Source organism: Myotis daubentonii, chromosome 10, assembly GCF_963259705.1.
Source record: "Myotis daubentonii chromosome 10, mMyoDau2.1, whole genome shotgun sequence".
NCBI lineage: Eukaryota > Metazoa > Chordata > Mammalia > Chiroptera > Vespertilionidae > Myotis > Myotis daubentonii.
This window is the reverse complement of record NC_081849.1, coordinates 31,392,703-31,410,856: the sequence shown is the minus strand read 5'-3', so window position 1 is coordinate 31,410,856 and position 18,154 is coordinate 31,392,703. Positions and strand designations below refer to the sequence as shown.

At 42.0% G+C, this 18,154-nt stretch overlaps 1 protein-coding gene across 3 annotated transcripts in view; it reads right to left on the bottom strand.

The window, feature by feature from the left end:
* IFT56 (intraflagellar transport 56) overlaps positions 1-18,154 on the bottom strand; it is a 46,551-nt gene that overhangs the window by 20,196 nt on the left and 8,201 nt on the right. Inside the window, exons 3-5 of one of the 3 annotated variants that reach the window (XM_059711928.1) lie at positions 16,618-16,789; positions 6,473-6,547; positions 3,912-4,014 (exon numbers count right to left, since the gene is read on the bottom strand). In XM_059711928.1, coding sequence (XP_059567911.1) covers positions 3,912-4,014; positions 6,473-6,547; positions 16,618-16,789 — 350 coding nt within the window. Of the gene's footprint in view, positions 1-3,911; positions 4,015-6,244; positions 6,548-16,617; positions 16,790-18,154 lie in introns of those variants that run through there. The other 2 variants (XM_059711927.1, XM_059711929.1) reach the window with 2 other exon arrangements.

The following is an 18,154-nucleotide window of genomic DNA, read 5'->3' as shown; positions in this document are numbered from 1 at the left end:
ACCAAGGCCAGGGATCAAGTCTGCAACTGAGGTACCTGTCCTTGACAAGAATTGAACCCAGACCCTTCAGTCCGAGGGCAAATGCTCTATCCACTGAGCCAAACCAGCTAGGGCAGATGTTTCTTTAATTCTTATCACAAAGTATATTTCTTTGTGCTTACATATCACATAGAACTGTTTGCAAGTTCATGTTTTTATTTTAATCAACACTTAGCATTTTCCTCAGTGAGGATTATGTTGTCTGGTTGGTTTCTTCCATGCATCTAAAAAGTCCCGCACTGTTAGTCTGAAGTCCATGATGGAGGACCACCACCAGTGCGTGGCCACTACTGCCCTGCACTCAAAACAATTAGAGCAAATACAAAACAGTTCATGATAAAAAATGCTTAAGAAGATGTGGATGCCGAAACCGGTTTGGCTCAGTGGATAGAGTGTTGGCCTGCGGACTGAAAGGTCCCAGGTTCGATTCGGGTCAAGGGCATGTACCTTGGTTGCGGGCACATCCCCAGTGGGAGATGTGCAGCAGACAGCTGATCAATGTTTCTCTCTCATCGATGTTTCTAACTCTCTATCTCTCTCCCTTCCTCTCTGTAAAAAATCAATAAAATCTTGTTTATTTGGCCCATGTTAGCCTTTGAGTTTGACATGCTTGATGTACATCCACATCTTTTTTTTTTTTTTTTAAGGTTTAAGTTTATGTGGGCCGCAAAAAAACAAAAGCTTCAATTTTCATAGAAACATAGGTTTACGATTCTGGTCAAGGGCATTAAAAAAAAAAAAAGAAAAGAAACCTAGGTTTATTTCGATAGAGATATGCTCAATACAAAGGGCTGAAACAAATGAGCAATCATTAACATAAAATAAAAGAACATTTTAATAAAAATTAACATTTTTTCTTGAACATTAACTTACCGGACACTATAACTGCACAAATTAATAAGTATAATGCAAATATTTCCTGTTCCACACACCAAACAAGTCAGTACAAGCCGATGACGTGGCAATCGGCTGCTAAAATATTCGCTGCTAATATCAGTGGAGAAAAATGGTGCGCCTGCACGTAAGGTGTGTAGGAGAAATGAATGCAACACGATTATAGAATCAGTCATTAGCGAACATTGTAGTTCATTATTAATAATTATGTATAACAGGATATTGTAAAAATTAAATTACGAAATTTTTAAAAAAATGTATTTTATTCGAAAACCAAGATGGCGGCGTAGGGAGTGGACCTGTGCGTGCTGCTCTTTCACAGCATCATTGAAACTACCAACTATGAGGCAAACAACCACCACTCAGAACCATGGGGAAGTTGGCCCAGTGGGAGATCTACAACTGGAAGGAAAGAAAGAGGCGCAGTGAGACTGAGTGGGAGCTATGGAGGCGCCAAAAACAGAGGTACGCAGTCACACGCCAGGCAGGCTGCAACTGGATTCACGGTTTTCTTTCAATTGGAAGCGGTTACGAACCCTCGAATCCTCTGGGCTTGCTCGGGGCGGGTCTCTGAGGCCCCAGATCCCAAGGGGAGAGGCGGCCATGACCTTGCAGCGGTGGAAAGCGAGTGCGCGGCTGCTCACCGGCACTGAGGGACGCGAAGTCCTGGTGTCCCAGGGAGGCGAGGGGCGCGGAGATGCCACCATTGCTATTTCCTCCGAGTTGGTGACTCCCTGAGACCCCGCCCTACTCAATTTAAATCCCCATCCAGGCTGTGCCGGAGACACAAGAGGAAACGCCTGTGCTTTTGCAAACCCTCAAATCCACAGAGCTGGTTTGGGTGGGATCGTGAGGCACCAGACCCTACAGGGGGAGAGGCGGTAAGGCCTTGCAGCCGTCAGAAAGGGAGGTCGGCTCTGTTGCATAGCTGCTTGCCGGCACTGGGGGACGCAAAGCCCGGGTGTCCGGGAGAGGTGAGGGGCTGCGGAGACGCAGCCAGTGCTATTTGCTCCGCCATGGCGACTCCCTGAGACCCAGCCCTAATCAATTTACATCCCCATCCAAGCTGTGCCAGGTGCACAAAAAGACCCACCTGTGCTTTTGCAGCCTAACCCAACAAATTGCAGACTTCAACTGCTCGCAGCCATGGGAGACACACTCAAGCAGCAGACCCAGGAGAACCAAGATGGCGGCGTAAGGAAGAGACCTGTGCGTGCTGCCTCCCACAACAACATCGAAACTACCAACTATAGGGCAAACAGCGATCATTCGGAACCATGGGAAAGCTGGCCCAGTGGAAGCTCTACAACTGGAAGGAAAGAAAGAAGAGCACTGAGACTGAGTAGGATGTGCAGAGGCACCAAGTACAGAGCCCAACCCAGCAGGCTGCAGAGTTCAGCTCCTCGCATCCGGGAGGGACGCAATCGGGGGGCGGAGTAGGGACGGCCCCGGTGAGGCTGAAACGGCCCTGGTGAGTTTGGGATGGCCCCGGTGAGGTTGAAACGGCCCCGGTGAGGTCGGGATGGCCCTGGTGAGGTAGGGACGGCCCCGGTGAGGTTGAAATGGCCCCGGTGAGGTTGAAACGGCCCCGGTGAGGTCGGGATGGCCCTGGTGAGGTAGGGACGGCCCCGGTGAGGTTGAAACGGCCCCGGTGAGGCTGAAATGGCCCCGGTGAGGTTGAAGCGGCCCCGGTGAGGTTGAATCGACCCCAGTGAGGTCAGCATGGCCCCGGTGAGGTTGAATCGACCCCAGTGAGGTCAGCATGGCCCCGGTGAGGTTGAAACAGCCCCGGTGAGGCTGAGATGGCCCCAGTGAGGTTGGGATTGCTCCAGTGAGGTTGGGACAGATAATGGGGACCAGTATAGACTGATGAACAGGGGTAGATGCAGAGGCAGAGCAACATTGAACAGACTGTCAAACTACAGTGGGAAGCCTAGGGAGGGTTTGGGGGGGATTAAGAGATCAACCGAAGGACTTATATGCATGCATATAAGATTAACTAATGGACACAAGACACTGGGGGGAGGGGGGAGGGCCTGGGGGAATGTCGGGGGGGGGGGGGAAAGGAGACATATGTAATACTCTTTGTAATACTTTAAGAAATAAAAATTATAAAAAAGATATATATATATATATATATATCTTATTGATTTTTTTTTTCAGAGAGGAAGGGAGAGGGATAGAGAGTTAGAAACATCAATGAGAGAGAAACATTGATCAGCTGCCTCCTGCACACCTCCTACTGGGGATGTGCCCACAACCAAGGTACATGCCCTTGACCAGAATCAAACCGGGGACCCTTAAGTCTGCAGGCTGACGCTCTATCCACTGAGCCAAACCAGCTAGGGCAAATTACGAAATTTTTATTAAAACATTTCTTACATACTGTTATATTGGCTGGGCCGCAAAAATATTCATTGTGGGCCACGAGTTTGACATGCTTCCTGTATGTTATACACTAGAGGCCCGGTGCACAAAATTTGTACACAGTAAGGTCCCTAGGCCTGGCCAGTGATCAGGGCTGATCAGGTCTTTCGGCTGCCAGCTGGGGCCTGCCTTCGCTCCGCGCCACCCCCTGGTGGTCAATGCATGTCATAGCGAGCGATCGAACTCCCAGTCGAACTCCTGAGGGGACACTTTGCATATTAGCCTTTTATAAATATAGATGGGGAAACCCTAGGAAAAAGAAAGAACTGCCAGGGATGGGAAGGAAAAACTGAAATACAATGGGCAAAGAACAGAGGAGAGGAAAATAGAAAAATAGAATGAGGGAGAAGGTTGGAAGCAACAGAGGAAGAAAGAGAAGCTAAAGAGTAAAGGCCCAACAAATAACCAAAAATATTGCTCTGTCCTATGAACTTATTGCAAATATATTTTTGGAAGTATTATGGATTTTAAGAGCTAAGCAAATAGATCAATTAGAGATTAAATGTTCTAAAGTATGTTTATAAGTATGTTTAAAGACAAAATTTTCTTACCTTGACGAAGGTAGTAAATCACTAAGTTTAGCCTTGCTTCAGGAATGACATCAACCAGGGGAGGCAAAACCTGCAAAGCCCCTTCACCTCCTCGGAAGACAACCTAGAGATGGAGAAGCTGAGTTATTATGGCAATGAGTACAAATATATTTATTGGTGGAAATGTTTCAAGAACTGAGACTTGTAAGTGGATACATGATGCCAACTCAAATGCCCTGGGAATGAGTTAATATCTTGAGAACTTTTATCATTCACTGAATGTATTATTGCCTAACTATTACCTGTGCTTCCAACCATTCGCCTTTCCCCTCCCCTTTGATTTTGATCCTTGTATTTAAATATTTCCTTTTTTACCCTATCTAAAATCTATCTTCACTATCAGTCTTATACCCTTATCCTCCTTTATTTTTATTCATAGCATTTATCACTTCATTTGACGTATTTTGTATCTGTTTATCTGTTACACCCTCCAGCATATAAGCTCCACATGACAAGGAGCTTTGCATTTACTGTGTACTCCCGGCCGCTAGCACTGTATCTAGTATAGTTGGTGTTCATTATTATTTGAAAGGATGCATATATACATATATATATATATATATATTATTGATTTTTAGAGCGAAAGGAAGAGAGAGAGAGAAACATCAATGTGATAGCGACACATCAACCGCTGCCTCCTGCACACCTCCTACTGGGGATTGAACCTGCAACCTGGGCATGTGCTCTGACCGGGAATCGAACTGGCAACTTTTCGGTACACAGGATGATGCCCAACCAACTAAGCCACACTACGAGGGCAGAATGAATATATTTTTGAAGCTCTCTATACACATGACCTTGACCTCACTTAAAAAAAAAATAAAAGCATTATCTAGCTCTAGCTGTTTAGCTCAGTTGGTTGGGTGTTGTCCAGTTCACCAAAAGGTTACCAGTTTGATTCCTGGTCAGGGCATATGCCCAGATTGCTGGCTCAACCCCTAGTAGGGGGTATGCAGGAAGCAGCTAATGGATGTTTGGATCTCACCTTGAAGTTTCTCTCCTTCTCCCTTCCTCTCAGTCTAAAAATCAATAAAAAAATTTTTTAAAGCTGTCCTGGCTGGTATTTCTCAGTGGTTAGAGCATCGGCCCATACACCAAAGGGCCATGGGTTCAATTCCCAGTCAAGAGCACATATCTGGATTGCAGGTTCCATCCCCAGTCCCAGTCTGGATGCATGCGGGAGGCAATTAATTGATGTGTCTCTCTCTCATCACTGTTTTTCTCTTTCTTCCTTCCTCCCTCCTTTCTTCCCTCCCTCCCTTCCACTGCCTAAAAATCAATGGAGCCCAGCCAGTGTGGCTTAGTGGTTGAGAGTCGACCTATGAACCAGGAAGTCATGGTTCAATTCCTGGCCAGAGCACACGCCCAGGTTGTGGACTCAATCCCCTGTGTTGGGCATGCAGGAGGCAGCCAATGATTCCTTCTCATCATTGATCTTTCTGCCTCCTTCTCCCTCTCCCTTCCTCTCTGAAATCAATAAAAATATATTATAAATAAATAAATAAAAATCAATGGAAAAAAAATATCCTCAGGTGAGGATTACTAAAAAAGAAAAAAACCACTATCTAAATTATACTAATTATAAAAAACAGTGACCTGCTCGCCTGGTCGCCCCTAACTGCCCCCACTGCTGGCCTGGTTACCCCCAACTGCCCCCCCCCTACCGGCCTAGTTGCCCCTCACTGTCCCCCCTGCCAGCCTAACCGCCCCCAACTTCCCCCCCTTCTGGCCTGGTCGCCCCCAACTACACCCCCCGCTGGCCTAGTTGTTCCTAACTGCCCCCCCTCCGCCGGCCTGGTCGCCTCTTACTTCCCCCTTTGCCAGCCTGGCCGCTCCCAACTACCCCCCTCTGCCAGCCTGGTCACCCCAACTGCCCCCCCTGCCGGCCTGGTGGCCCCCAACTGCCCCCCCTGCTGGCCTGGTTGCTCCTCATGGCCCCCCCTGCCGGCCTGGTCACCCTATGCAGCCTGCTGTTCAGTCGTTTGGTCGTCCTTCACTAACCCCCCTGTTGGCCTGGTTGCCCCACGCAGCCTGCTTGTTCAGTCATTGGTCATCCCTCAATAACCCCACTGTGGGCCTGGTCATAGGCAGCCATCTTGTGAGGGTGTAAGGATTAATTTGCATATTTCCTGTTTTTTTCTGTTTATTATATAGGATTGTGTTATTTTCCATATGACCAACTGTGAACCTACTTATGCCCCACCCTCTATATGGGGAAAAGTAGGTTTACAGTTGCAAGTACACGAAACAGTTTATTCTTGTATCATTATTTATTATGTATTATTTACTTGTATTATTTACTTCTTTTGGCCACACTATATATTACTGCCCTCCCACTAAGGATTTCCATGATAAAAGGACCTGATATTTTATAAACACATTTTCTCTCCTCGACAGCAAGGAGTTCCCTTGGAGTAGAGGACTACTTGCTGAGCTATCTCCCTTCGTTCATCTTTCTAATGGCTGAGATGTAGGAAATAGGATAGGACTCAAGTCACTCAAGACGGGGAACTATTCTTCACCAGATTGTGCCTGATGAGTTCCTTCGCAAATTCAAAGGAAGAAGAAGCATTGTCCATCAAGCTTTTGAGTTCAGCCTGAAATTGAAAAAGGAAAGACTTATGAAAACAACACATATGTAGTTCTAACACCACATATCTGCACAATGCTTTATAGCTTCAAAGAATTTAACATGCTATTTCATTTGTTCCCCAGGACTCTAAGAAATAACATAATTATGATTATCCTCATTTTACAGTTGAGAACATTGAGGCCTATAAAAGTTTAGTGACTTGAACCTTATATTAACCAGCAAGTTTGAAATTGGTGAACCCAAGGCTGAAGACTCCTTGAGTTAGTCTTTTCTCAGGGCCAAAGGTAATAAAGGAGTTAAAGTTTCTTTTTTAAAAATATGTTTTTGTTATTGATTTTAGACAGAAAGGAAGGGAGAGGGAGAGAGAGATAGAAACACTGATGAGAGAGAAACATCAACATTGATCGTCTGCCCCTGCCCACCCCACTCCCTACTAGGGATGAGCTGGCAACCCAGGCGTGTGCTCTGACCAGAAATCGAACCAGCGACCTCCTGGTGTATGGTTTGACACTCAACCACTGAGCAACACCGGCTGGGCAAGGAGTTAAACTTTTAGCAACTGAGGCTGACCCTTCAATCTGACCATTCCACCTATATCCTGAATTCTCAGGGTAACTCCTTCCTGCTGAATTGCTGTTTGTTTACATAACTCAATTAAAATGCCTCTTCCCACCCTGGCAGGATAGCTCAGTTAGTTAGAGAGTCATCTTTGTACAAGATTTCAGATTGGATCCCTGGTTAGGGCACATACCAATGAATGCATACATAAGCGAAACAACAAATTGACATTTCTCTCTCTCTCCCTCAAATCAATCAATCAATCAAATAAAATACCTCTTCCTTCTACTTTATTATTTATTAGACCTCTTCTGCATTCTCTTACCCCCTTAGCACCCCTTAGAATAAATGGTCAGTCATTTCCAGTGTCTTTACTAAGACACTAGACTCACCCCTTCCACAGCTTTCTGCTATCTCTACCTTGCCAATCTATGATTTGGAGTAATTCTCTCTTCCTCCTTTTTCTACTTTCATCAGTGGGTAGCTACGGTTTTGTGGATAAAATGATTAAATTCTTGATTATGCACACTAACCACGATAAGCTGTTCTACGTGACCTCAGATAGGAGTGCATGTCTACTCAGCAATCCTTTTATTAATCTCTTCTCTTGATCACAGCAGTGATTCCAAAGTGTTGGGTAATATTAGGCTAGATAATCTCAAGCTTTGAAATCTCAAGATCCCTTTTATAATCTTAAATATTATTAAGGATCCCAAACAGCTGTTGTTTATGTGGGTTATAGCCATCATTATTTATTGAATTAAAACAAAAAATGTAAGTATTCAATTAATCAAAAAATATAAATCTACTATACATTAACATAAATAACTTTTTTAAATTTAAAACAACTATATTTTCCAAGACAAAAATTTTGTGAGAAGAATGGGACCTGGCCCTGAACGGGCCTGCCTAGGGCCAGCTGGTAGTGTGTGAGTTCTTGATTTCATGCAGGAAAGATTTCACAACAGGAGTCCAGATGAGTATGAGGGTGTGTTTATTAAAGCTAGGGACAGTGAAGCAAGAAAGGGCTTAGCATAGAAAGCAACAGGAGAACTCTGGCTCACTGGGACGTCAGAGAAAAGGGGACCTTGGAGACAGGTTGGAGGGTTAGTCTGAGAGGAGCGGCTGCTGCCCATGGCTCCCCTGGTTGTGAGTCTCTTGGGGACCCTCAGAGTTTAGGAGGTGCACGCCTGTAGAGGACAAGGGGAAAGAAATGGCGCAGGTTGGCTCCCTGGAGGGAGAGTAAGAGCCAAGTCCTTTGTCTTGAGGGTTTTTCTCTCTCTCTTGCAGGCAGGTATCTTAGGGGAGGGTTTCAGCAGAATATTCATCAGTTTTCCATGTGTGCTCTTTCAAGGTCATGGTCTCCACTGATTGGTCAGTGCCAGGGGGTCATTAGTCCCTGAGCTGGTCCCATCTGTTTTTGCTGCTTTTCTGGGCCTGGAGCTGAATGAAATACAACTGAGACCTGAGTGTTATCTCTAGGGAGGTGAACTTCTGTATCTGGCTGTTATTTGCTCAACCAGTTTGTTCAGTTATCTGTTCAGTTTCCCTATTCCACTCGTCCTGGCTTACTGGCCTGTCTCACTGTTTAACATTCTTGCAAATCTCTTTAATGTCTGGCTTAATAGAGGACAGCTAGATTGGCATATCTGTAACTGCATTTGAACTATTTTGAAATCACACTATCTCTGGAAAACTTGATTGAACACTTGAGAGAATGAAAGTGGAAAGAGATCTTTTAGTATTCTGAAGATAGTTTAAATCTCCAGCAGGGCTAGCCAGAACTAAGGGTGAGGCAAGTAGGTGCCTACGACACAGATTTAAAGCAGCCCCGCTCACATCTGTGCAGTATGCAGTTGCTGACTTTTCTATTTTGCACCTAAGCAGGTTGCTCACCTCACACAATCCAGGCCCCGGAACATCCCTAACACAGGATCATTGCCCAGATAGGATTGCATAGGCCAATGGTTCTCAACCTGTGGGTCGTGAACCCTTTGGGGGTCGAACAACCCTTTCACAGGGGTCACCTAAGACCATCGGAAAACACATATATAATTACATATTGTTTTATGATTAATCACTATGCTTTAATTATGTTTAATTTGTAACAATGAAATTGGGGGTCAACACAACATGAGGAATTGTATTAACCCTTTGCGGTCCAATTTTATTTTTGGAATTCAAACAGTCTGGTCCAAATTAATTGATGGGATTGAATGTTGAACCGGTTTGCGGTGTCGACCTCAGCCTCGACGTTGGACCTGCTCCTAGTGCCTGGTCTGTCGAGTCAGCCTCCACGTTGGACCAAAAAGGGTTAAAGGGTCGCGGTATTAGGAAGGTTGAGAACCACTGCCATAAGCAGTTCAGGCAATCATGGTCATATCTGTTTCTCTGTTCAGCCCTGAAATCCCTGGAACCCACTACACTAAGTTTTACAGATTCCATGAACTATAGTCCCAGATCACAATTTGAGAGCCACTGGGCTAGATTATTCAAATCAATGCTCTCATTGAAAACAACTGAATAAAAATAGACATACTCTTAAACATTTTCTTAAGAATACCAAAGAAAGCCCTCACCGGTTTGGCTCAGTGGATAGAGCGTCGGCCTGCGGACTGAAGGGTCCCAGGTTCGATTCTGGTCAAGGGTATGTACCTTGGTTGCGGGCACATCCCCAGTGGGGGGTGTGCTCGAGGCAGCTGATTGATGTTTCTCTCTCATCGATGTTTCTGGCTCTCTATCCCTCTCCCTTCCTCTCTGTGAAGATCAATAAAATATATATTTAAAAAAAAAGAAAGAAAAAGAATACCAAAGAAAGTAAGAAGTTGCCAGACCAAAATTGAAGGGGAAAACAGAACCTAGAGAAGGTAGCAAGCATGAAAACCATTATTTCCTTGGAGGCTTTATTGATTCTATAAAATTTTTTAAAATATTTATTTATTTGTAATCCTCACCCACGGACATGCTGAGAGAGAGAAACATCGATCGGCTGCTTCCCACAAGCTCCACGACTGGGGACTAAACCCACTAATCAGGCATGTGCCCTGACTGGGAATTGAACAAGCAACCCTTTGGTGCACAGGACCACATTCAAACAACTGAGCCGCTCTGGCTGGGCTAAAATTAAAACTTTTAGTTGTTGATAGTCTTGCCAGGCAACAAGAACAAAAAACAAAGCTCAGGACCTGCACAGGGAGTCTGGCAGGACACCCTTCCCCACAATCAGCCAGGACTCCACAGAGCTCCACTGGCAAGGGCAGGATGAACAGAACTGGCACATCCCTCACACAGGATCATCGCCCAGCTAGGACTGCACAGGCAGTGCAGGCAATCTCATGCCTTGAGCTTGGTTCAGGGTGGTCCCAAACTGACAGTTCTCCGGGGTGTCTGACGTAGAAAATGCATATCACTTAGGGAGAAAAGTACCTTCGTTGTAGGCCTTAAATTATTACTATACAAAGACACTACACTCCTCGAGGGAGAACCAGGAGAAACGAGAAAAAAACAGAATTAGAGCCACAAAAATTTCATAAATTCAAATTGTTAAACTCAGATCACAAAACAAGTATGCTGACTATGTTCAAGATAATAAAAGACAAGCCTAAAAGCATAATACTGCAAATGATAGAAAGTGAAGATTTTTTAAGAAATAAAGAACTTCTAGAAATATAAAATATTTTAAACAAAATTAATAACTGGATGGCTAAGTGTCATATAAATGAGCCAAAAATGACCACTGTATATTGGCCCCCAGCTTGTTTATATTTTCACAGTAGGCTGAGACCCCTTAGCTCAAAAGCTTTCTAAAAAACATTTTTAAAAAATCAGCTTAAATTTTACTCATCCAGTTTGTTTTAAATGTGGCCCAAATAAGCACATTTTTAATCCTTGACACCCTGCCTGGTTTTCATACCTCACAAACTTTCCAGACATCTGCTAGCCATAGATAAGATAAATCCTAGAGCTATAAAGAACCTAACCTGCCCAGCTGGCATGGTTCAATTGGTTGAGCGTGTCCTACGAACCAAGTCACAGTTTGACTCTTTTTTTTTTTTTTAATATATTTTATTGATTTTTTTTTACAGAGAGGAAGGGAGAGGGATAGAGAGTTAGAAACATTGATGAGAGAGAAACATCGATCAGCTGCCTCCTGCACACCTCCTACAGGAGATGAGCCTGCAACCAAGGTACATGCCCTTGACCGGAATCGAACCTGGGACCCTTAAGTCCGCAAGCCGACACTCTATCCAGCCGTGGGCAAACTACGGCCCGCATGCCGGATCCGGCCCGTTTGAAATGAATAAAACTAAAAAAAAAAAAAAAAAAAAAAAAAAAGACCGTACCCTTTTATGTAATGATGTTTACTTTGAATTTATATTAGTTCACACAAACACTCCATCCATGCTTTTGTTCCGGCCCTCCGGTCCAGTTTAAGAACCCATTGTGGCCCTCGAGTCAAAAAGTTTGCCCACCCCTGCATCCACTGAGCCAAACAGGTTAGGGCACACAGTTTGATTCTTGGTCAGAGCACATGGCCAGGCTTCGAGCTCCATCCCCAGTAGGGGACATGGAGGAGGCAGTCAATCGATGTTTCTCTTTCATCAATGTTTCTATTGCTCTCTCCCTCTTCCTTCCACTCTCTGAAATCAATGAAAACATATTTTTTAAAAAGAACCGAAGCTGCTGTTGCCTATCGGACTTCAAGCAGTCTCTGACCCCGACACTCCCTCCCTGCTGCTGAGAGACATCCTCTAGACAAATAAGCTCCTATCCAAATCCCCTCCTCCCTGGAGTTACTGTACCCTCCTCCTCCCATTCTGGATGGTGGTCTCTGTGCCATAGCCTCCAGACAGTCACATGCTCTAAGAGACCACCCCCCCTCCAAAACTTTTCAAAGAGTCACCCAAATAAAGTTTGTGGGTGCTATTGTCACCTCATGGTCATATCTGTTTCTTTGATCAGCCCTGAAATCTCTAGAGCTCCCTACACTAGGTTAGACATGTCATAAGAAAGAATTAATGAATGGGAAAACAGGTGTGAAGAAATTCTGCAGAGTATAGCACAGAGAGACAAAAGGAGGAAAAATAACAAAAAGAGGGTAGGATTAGATAATACTGTAAAAGGGTCCAACATATGTGCCTGATTGAAGTTCTTGAGTGAAATATGAGCAACAATGGGTAGAAGAAAAATCTGAAAAAAAATTTAAAAAATTTTTGAGAATTTTCTCTGATTAGACTCATTAATCCACCAATTCAGTAAGTCCCATGAGGACAAATTTTTTTTTTAAGTTCACATCTAGTTAAATAATAGTAAAACTGAAGGAAATAAAAAAAAATGGGAAGTTTTTAAAATTAAATTTTTTATTAAAAAGATGGATTACTTTCAAATAAAGTCAGAATGATAGCTAACTTCTTAACATAAAAATGGAGCTAGATCATGGAAAGATATCTTCAATGGGCCAATAGGTACTCTATATCTAATGAAAATATCTTATAATATATAAAAGCAAAATAAAGACATCTTAAGACCAACAAAAACAGAATTTGCCACCAGACTCTCACTAAAGGAAATCTGAAGGAAAACTTTATTTTTAATTTTTAAAAAATTATTAATTTTAGAGAGAGAATAAGGGAGAGAGAAAATAGATACTTCATTAGTATCTCTGTGTAGTAACACAGAGAGGGACAGAAACATTGATTTGTTCTTTCACTTATTTATGCATTAATTGGTTGATTCTCGTATGTGCCCTGACTGAGGATCGAGCCTGAAACTTTGGCGTATCAGGATCATGCTCTAACCAGCTGAGCTACCTGGCCAGGGCCCGAAGGATAAATTTTACTTCAATTAATAGGAAAAGAATCCCAGATTAAAGGTTTCAGTTACAAGTAAAAATTAAAAGGGAGACATGGGTGATACTATTAACAATAAAAATATATATTAAAAAATAAAATAGGTACCCCCCCCCCAAAAAAAAGAATAAAAAGGAAAAACTATGATATTTAAATGTTGGTAACACTAAATAAATCAATAGATTTAGCAGCAATAATTTTTTTTAAATATGATACTAAAGCCCTGGCCGGTGTGGCTCAGTTGGTTGAGTGTCATCTTATGCACCAAAGGGTTGCCTGTTCGATTCCCAGTCAGGCACATGCCCAGGTTGTGATTTCTGTCGGTCCCATGTCAGGATGTCTACAGGAGACAATCAATCAATGTTGTTGTTTTTGTCTCTCTCCCTCTCCCTTCCTCTCTCTCTAAAAAAAAAAAAATAAATAATCAATAAAAATATATTTTAAAAATATGATACTAAAGAACAAGAAAAAATAGCATATGATTTAGGAAGGTGGTAAATGAAGTGAAAATATTGTCAAATCTTTGTATTGCTTAGGAGGAGAATTAAAATTAACATTAACCTTGGTTAAATGAAGGATGTCTGTAGTAATTTTTATGGTAAGCACTAACATATAAAAACAGAGTGTATAACTTCTGAAACTAGCAAAGGAAAAATATAAAGATAAAAATAGCCAATCAAAAACAATCCAAAAAATGACTCAAAAAGGAGAGAAAAAGAAATAGGTGAGACAAATAGAAATTATAGACTAATCAAACTGATAAGTATTGACGTAAAAATCTTAAATGGAATATTAGCTAACTGAATCCTGTGAAATGTTATTTTAAAGCTGTAGTAATTAAGGCAGAATGGTGCTGAGAGCAGGAGTAGACAAATGGATCAATAGACTACAGGGCCTTAGAGTCAGATGGACATGGGTTCGAGACCTAAGTTTGATACTTGTAAAATCTTAAGTTATTAAAAGTACATTAAGAATTAAGTCAGTCAATGCAAATTATTTCATGATTACTAGAGAAGAGCTGTTAGGGCTGTTGAAGGAGGAATACATGAGGCCAAAGTGATAGGGAATTATAAATTTACTAGAGGCCCAGTGCACGAATTCGTGCACTGGTGGGGTCCCTCGGCTTGGCCTGTGCCCTCTCGCAATCCAGGACTTCTTGGGGGATGTCAGATAGTTGGTTTTGGACTGATTCCCGCAGGCCCGATCCAGACAGGAGGGAGCCCAATCCCCGCAGGCCCAATCTGGACAGGAGGGAGCCCGATCCTGTGTGTTGAGCATCTGTCCCCTGGTGGTCAGTGGGTGTCATAGCAACCAGTCGACTGGTCATTTGATTGTTTAGGCCAGTGATGGCGAACCTTTTGAGCTCGGCATGTCAGCATTTTGAAAAACCCTTACTTAACTCTGGTGCCATGTCACATATAGAAATGTTTTGATATTTGCAACCATAGTAAAACAAAGATTTATATTTTTGATATTTATTTTATATATTTAAATGCCATTTCACAAAGAAAAATCAACCAAAAAACTGAGTTCGTGTGTCACCTCTGACATGCGTGTCATAGGTTCGCCATCACTGGCTTAAGCTTTTATATATATATAGATATGTAAGCTGCACTGACAATTTCAAATGAAAAAGCATGCCTTTTGGAGATGGGAAGTGCAATTTGGCAACCTGACTCGGATAGCACTAGACCTACAGAATACTGGTTAACCGTGCTACTCACACCAGACTATAGACAGAACATGTGCAAATAAAACTGGCAATGTCCCCAAGATTGATTCAAGGTAGAAAGGCAAAAATATATTTCTTTTCTTTGTTCTTACCAAGGATGAAAATTCTGAAGAGATCAAATTGCAAACCCAGTTTACTATTAAACTGCTGATGCTGGAAACTAGCCAATTAGATAGACTCAAGGGACTCTTTAGTTGAAATGAGCATACCCAAGAATGTATTTTATATAATATATAAATGGACTGTTCGATTGCATACTGAGCAATTTAATTGACAGGCATTTCCTTTGCCACAACTAACCACCTTTATTGACATAAGCCACAGAAAGTGAATCTGGGCTTATGCTAAAGACATGAGCTCTACACCCCTCCTCCTTCCCTGCCAACTAATACACACTGTTTCCCTGAGGAGTTGAATATCCTGTCAGCATGAAGTAAGTTCCTTGCTATTACATTTTCACAAATTTTACCTTGATATAGTCAATTTGCTGGTTTCAGTTTCTTTCTTTCCTCCTCTTACTCTGCGTGGCATACCAGTAAAAACTTTTTTGGATAAGGGTAGGATTTTAAAATTTTGACACATGCAGAAATTTTACTTTTAAATTTTGGTGGCTTCTGACATAAAGTAATGCCCAAGAAATAATTTCCAAACATGGTCGCCTCATAGAGTTAATTTAAAAATATGTGTACAAGACCTGGCCAGTGTGGCTCAGTTGGTTGGTCACCGTCTTGTAAACCAGGAGTTTGCTGGTTCAATTAACATCAGGAGGTTTTGGGCTCAATACCTGGTAGGGGACATGCAGGAGGCAGCCAATTGATGTTGCTATCTCTCTCTCCCTCTCCCTTTCTCTCTCTCTAATAAATTATTCTTTTAAAAAAATTTGTACAAGGTTGGGCAAAATAGGTTTATAGTTGTTTATATGGAAAAATAATTAATAAATAATAACACAAAGTAAACTCTTGTGTTCTGCATAGTCACAACTGTAATCCTACTCCCGCCCCCATAAATAACCAAATCAGTACATAGCTATAGTATAGAACATGCTATCTACATATATTTATAGCTATATACACGTGTATATATGCATGCATGTGTGTGTGTGTGAAATATTAAATAAAAGGGGGGTCATAATGTATGGCCTCCTGTGTACTCTCAGTAGTTTCCTATAAAAAGAGAGCTCTAACAGAATTTACCATAGGGTTGTCAGGGAAACTAAATAAAGGATATAAAGTGCTCTGCACAGAACTTATAAGGTAGCTAAGTTCTAAATATTTATAAAACATCTACCACTATTGATTCTTATAATAACCTTGAAGGAGACACTGAAGTGTACCAACCAAAGGAAGACAGCCAGGAATGAGAAAGGTGTATGCAAAGCTATGGCAGTCAGAGAGTATGGCGTATGGAGCAAACTCACTGGTTGGGCTGAAAAGGACAAGACTAGAGGCAGGGAAAGAACTGAAGTAAGTGATGAGGACTAGAGCAGTGGCAAAGGAGAAAGCAGACAGACAAAAGGGATATCTAGAACACAGAACTGGTAGGAACTGGTAAATGATTAGATGGGGAATGAAAGAGAAGAGAGTGATGGATATCCTAGGATCGGATGTGATTTATATATTGCTGACACTGAACCAAAGAGCCTCAAAAATATTTTGGAGGAAGAAGTGAAAATATCTGATTTTAACATATTTGAGTTAATGTAGGGCATCTAGGAAAAGATCATCTACAATATATTAGGTAGACACAGAGAATTTAGAAGTCAAGATTCTTTTTAGAATATCTGGTAAATATAAATATTGAAGTAATTAGGTTCATATAGAATCATACTGGCAACAATAAAGGGGTATTGATCAAGATAAGAGTTTCATGAATAACCCAGGAAGCATAGGGTAATTTGAACTGGAATTAAGTTAAAAAATGAATTTCCGTCACTACCTCAGCTGCTTTGCCATTGTAAAGACGAAAATGATTACAGGCCTTAAGATTGAGTGCGATGGTGCTATCAGGAATTTGCTGAAGGTAAACAGCCAGAACTTCTTGAGACACATCATAGTAATCCAACTTGTAGTAACACAGAGCCACATAAACATTAAGGGCAAGGTATTCCCTATTAGATAAAAGAATTAAAGGTTAACAGAAATGCTGTCAAACTACAAAGACTTTTTTAACGGCCAAGAACAGCAAGGCAAAGAGGATGTGAATTTGCCTTTTGAAGAAAGAAGGCAAGGTATAATCAGTGTAGGATTTTTCTTTTGGTATTGTAATTTTGGATGTTTTGATAAGTAGAAAAAAGGATGACAATTAGAGAAGCAAGTGAAAAGTTTAACTCCTACCTGTTCATGTTAAAAAAAAACCTAACATACAACATAATTGAGTATAAATGCAAATAAGCACACACCATACAGAAGATGGACAGTCAAGGCAAGTAGACGTGATGACTTAAAATGGGAATGAATGGGAGACTGTGAAAGTAAAGTAAAAGAAGGGAGCAGAGAGGTGGGTGAGATATTTTGGGGATGTGGGAGAGAGGCAAAGTGGTCAGTGATAAAGTTGCAATGTTAATTTTTCCAATTTCATCACCAAGTTACCTAAAAGGTACTGCAACTTTGAAACTGATACACCTAGACCAGTGGTCGGCAAACACATCAGTCAACAGAGCCAAATATCAACAGTACAACGATTAAAATTTCTTTTGAGAGCCAAATTTTTTAAACTTAAATTATATAGGTAGGTACATTGTTATTGACTTAATTAGGGTACTCCTAAGCTGGCCTTTGCTAAAAACATCCTCAATCTGATTGAGGTACGTTTGCTGAGGTTGACCCCTTCCAACTCTCCCATCCACACTCGTCTTGTATACTTGTTTCGTCTATCTCCTTTCGTTCATCCTCTCTATATGTCCACCCCCCACTTCTTCTAATGCCACTTCTTCAAAACAGACTCACCCAGGCCAAAAACCGACTTCTGCGCATGGGCCACAAAGTTTCAATTGCACTGTACGTGCGTGCCCGCACATGGTATTTTATGGAAGAGCCACACTCAAGGGGCCAAAGAGTCGCATGTGGCTCGCGAGTCATGGTTTGCCGACCACTGACCTAGACCATACAATTTCAATAGGGGAAATATCACTCATAAATGGGGCAATAATTGGTTCTTATAAAGAGGTGGGAAATTATACTAATTTTATATACAAAGCATAGCTATACATACAGTACATAAACAAATATACAGTATATATGTGGTATTAAAATTTCATGAGAGGGCAATTAGGGGGAAAACGGGTCTAAAAAGGCTCCTTGGAAGGGTGATAATGAAATAAAGGTGGAGAAACCTTGATCTATCTAGACGATAAAGAGTTCTTACGCTCACCAGATTAGTTAACAGATTTGAACACATGGTGATACTAGATCTAAAGGACACTATGTCTTTGGCCAAACTAGTTACAGAAGAAACTAACAAAATGAGATTTTGA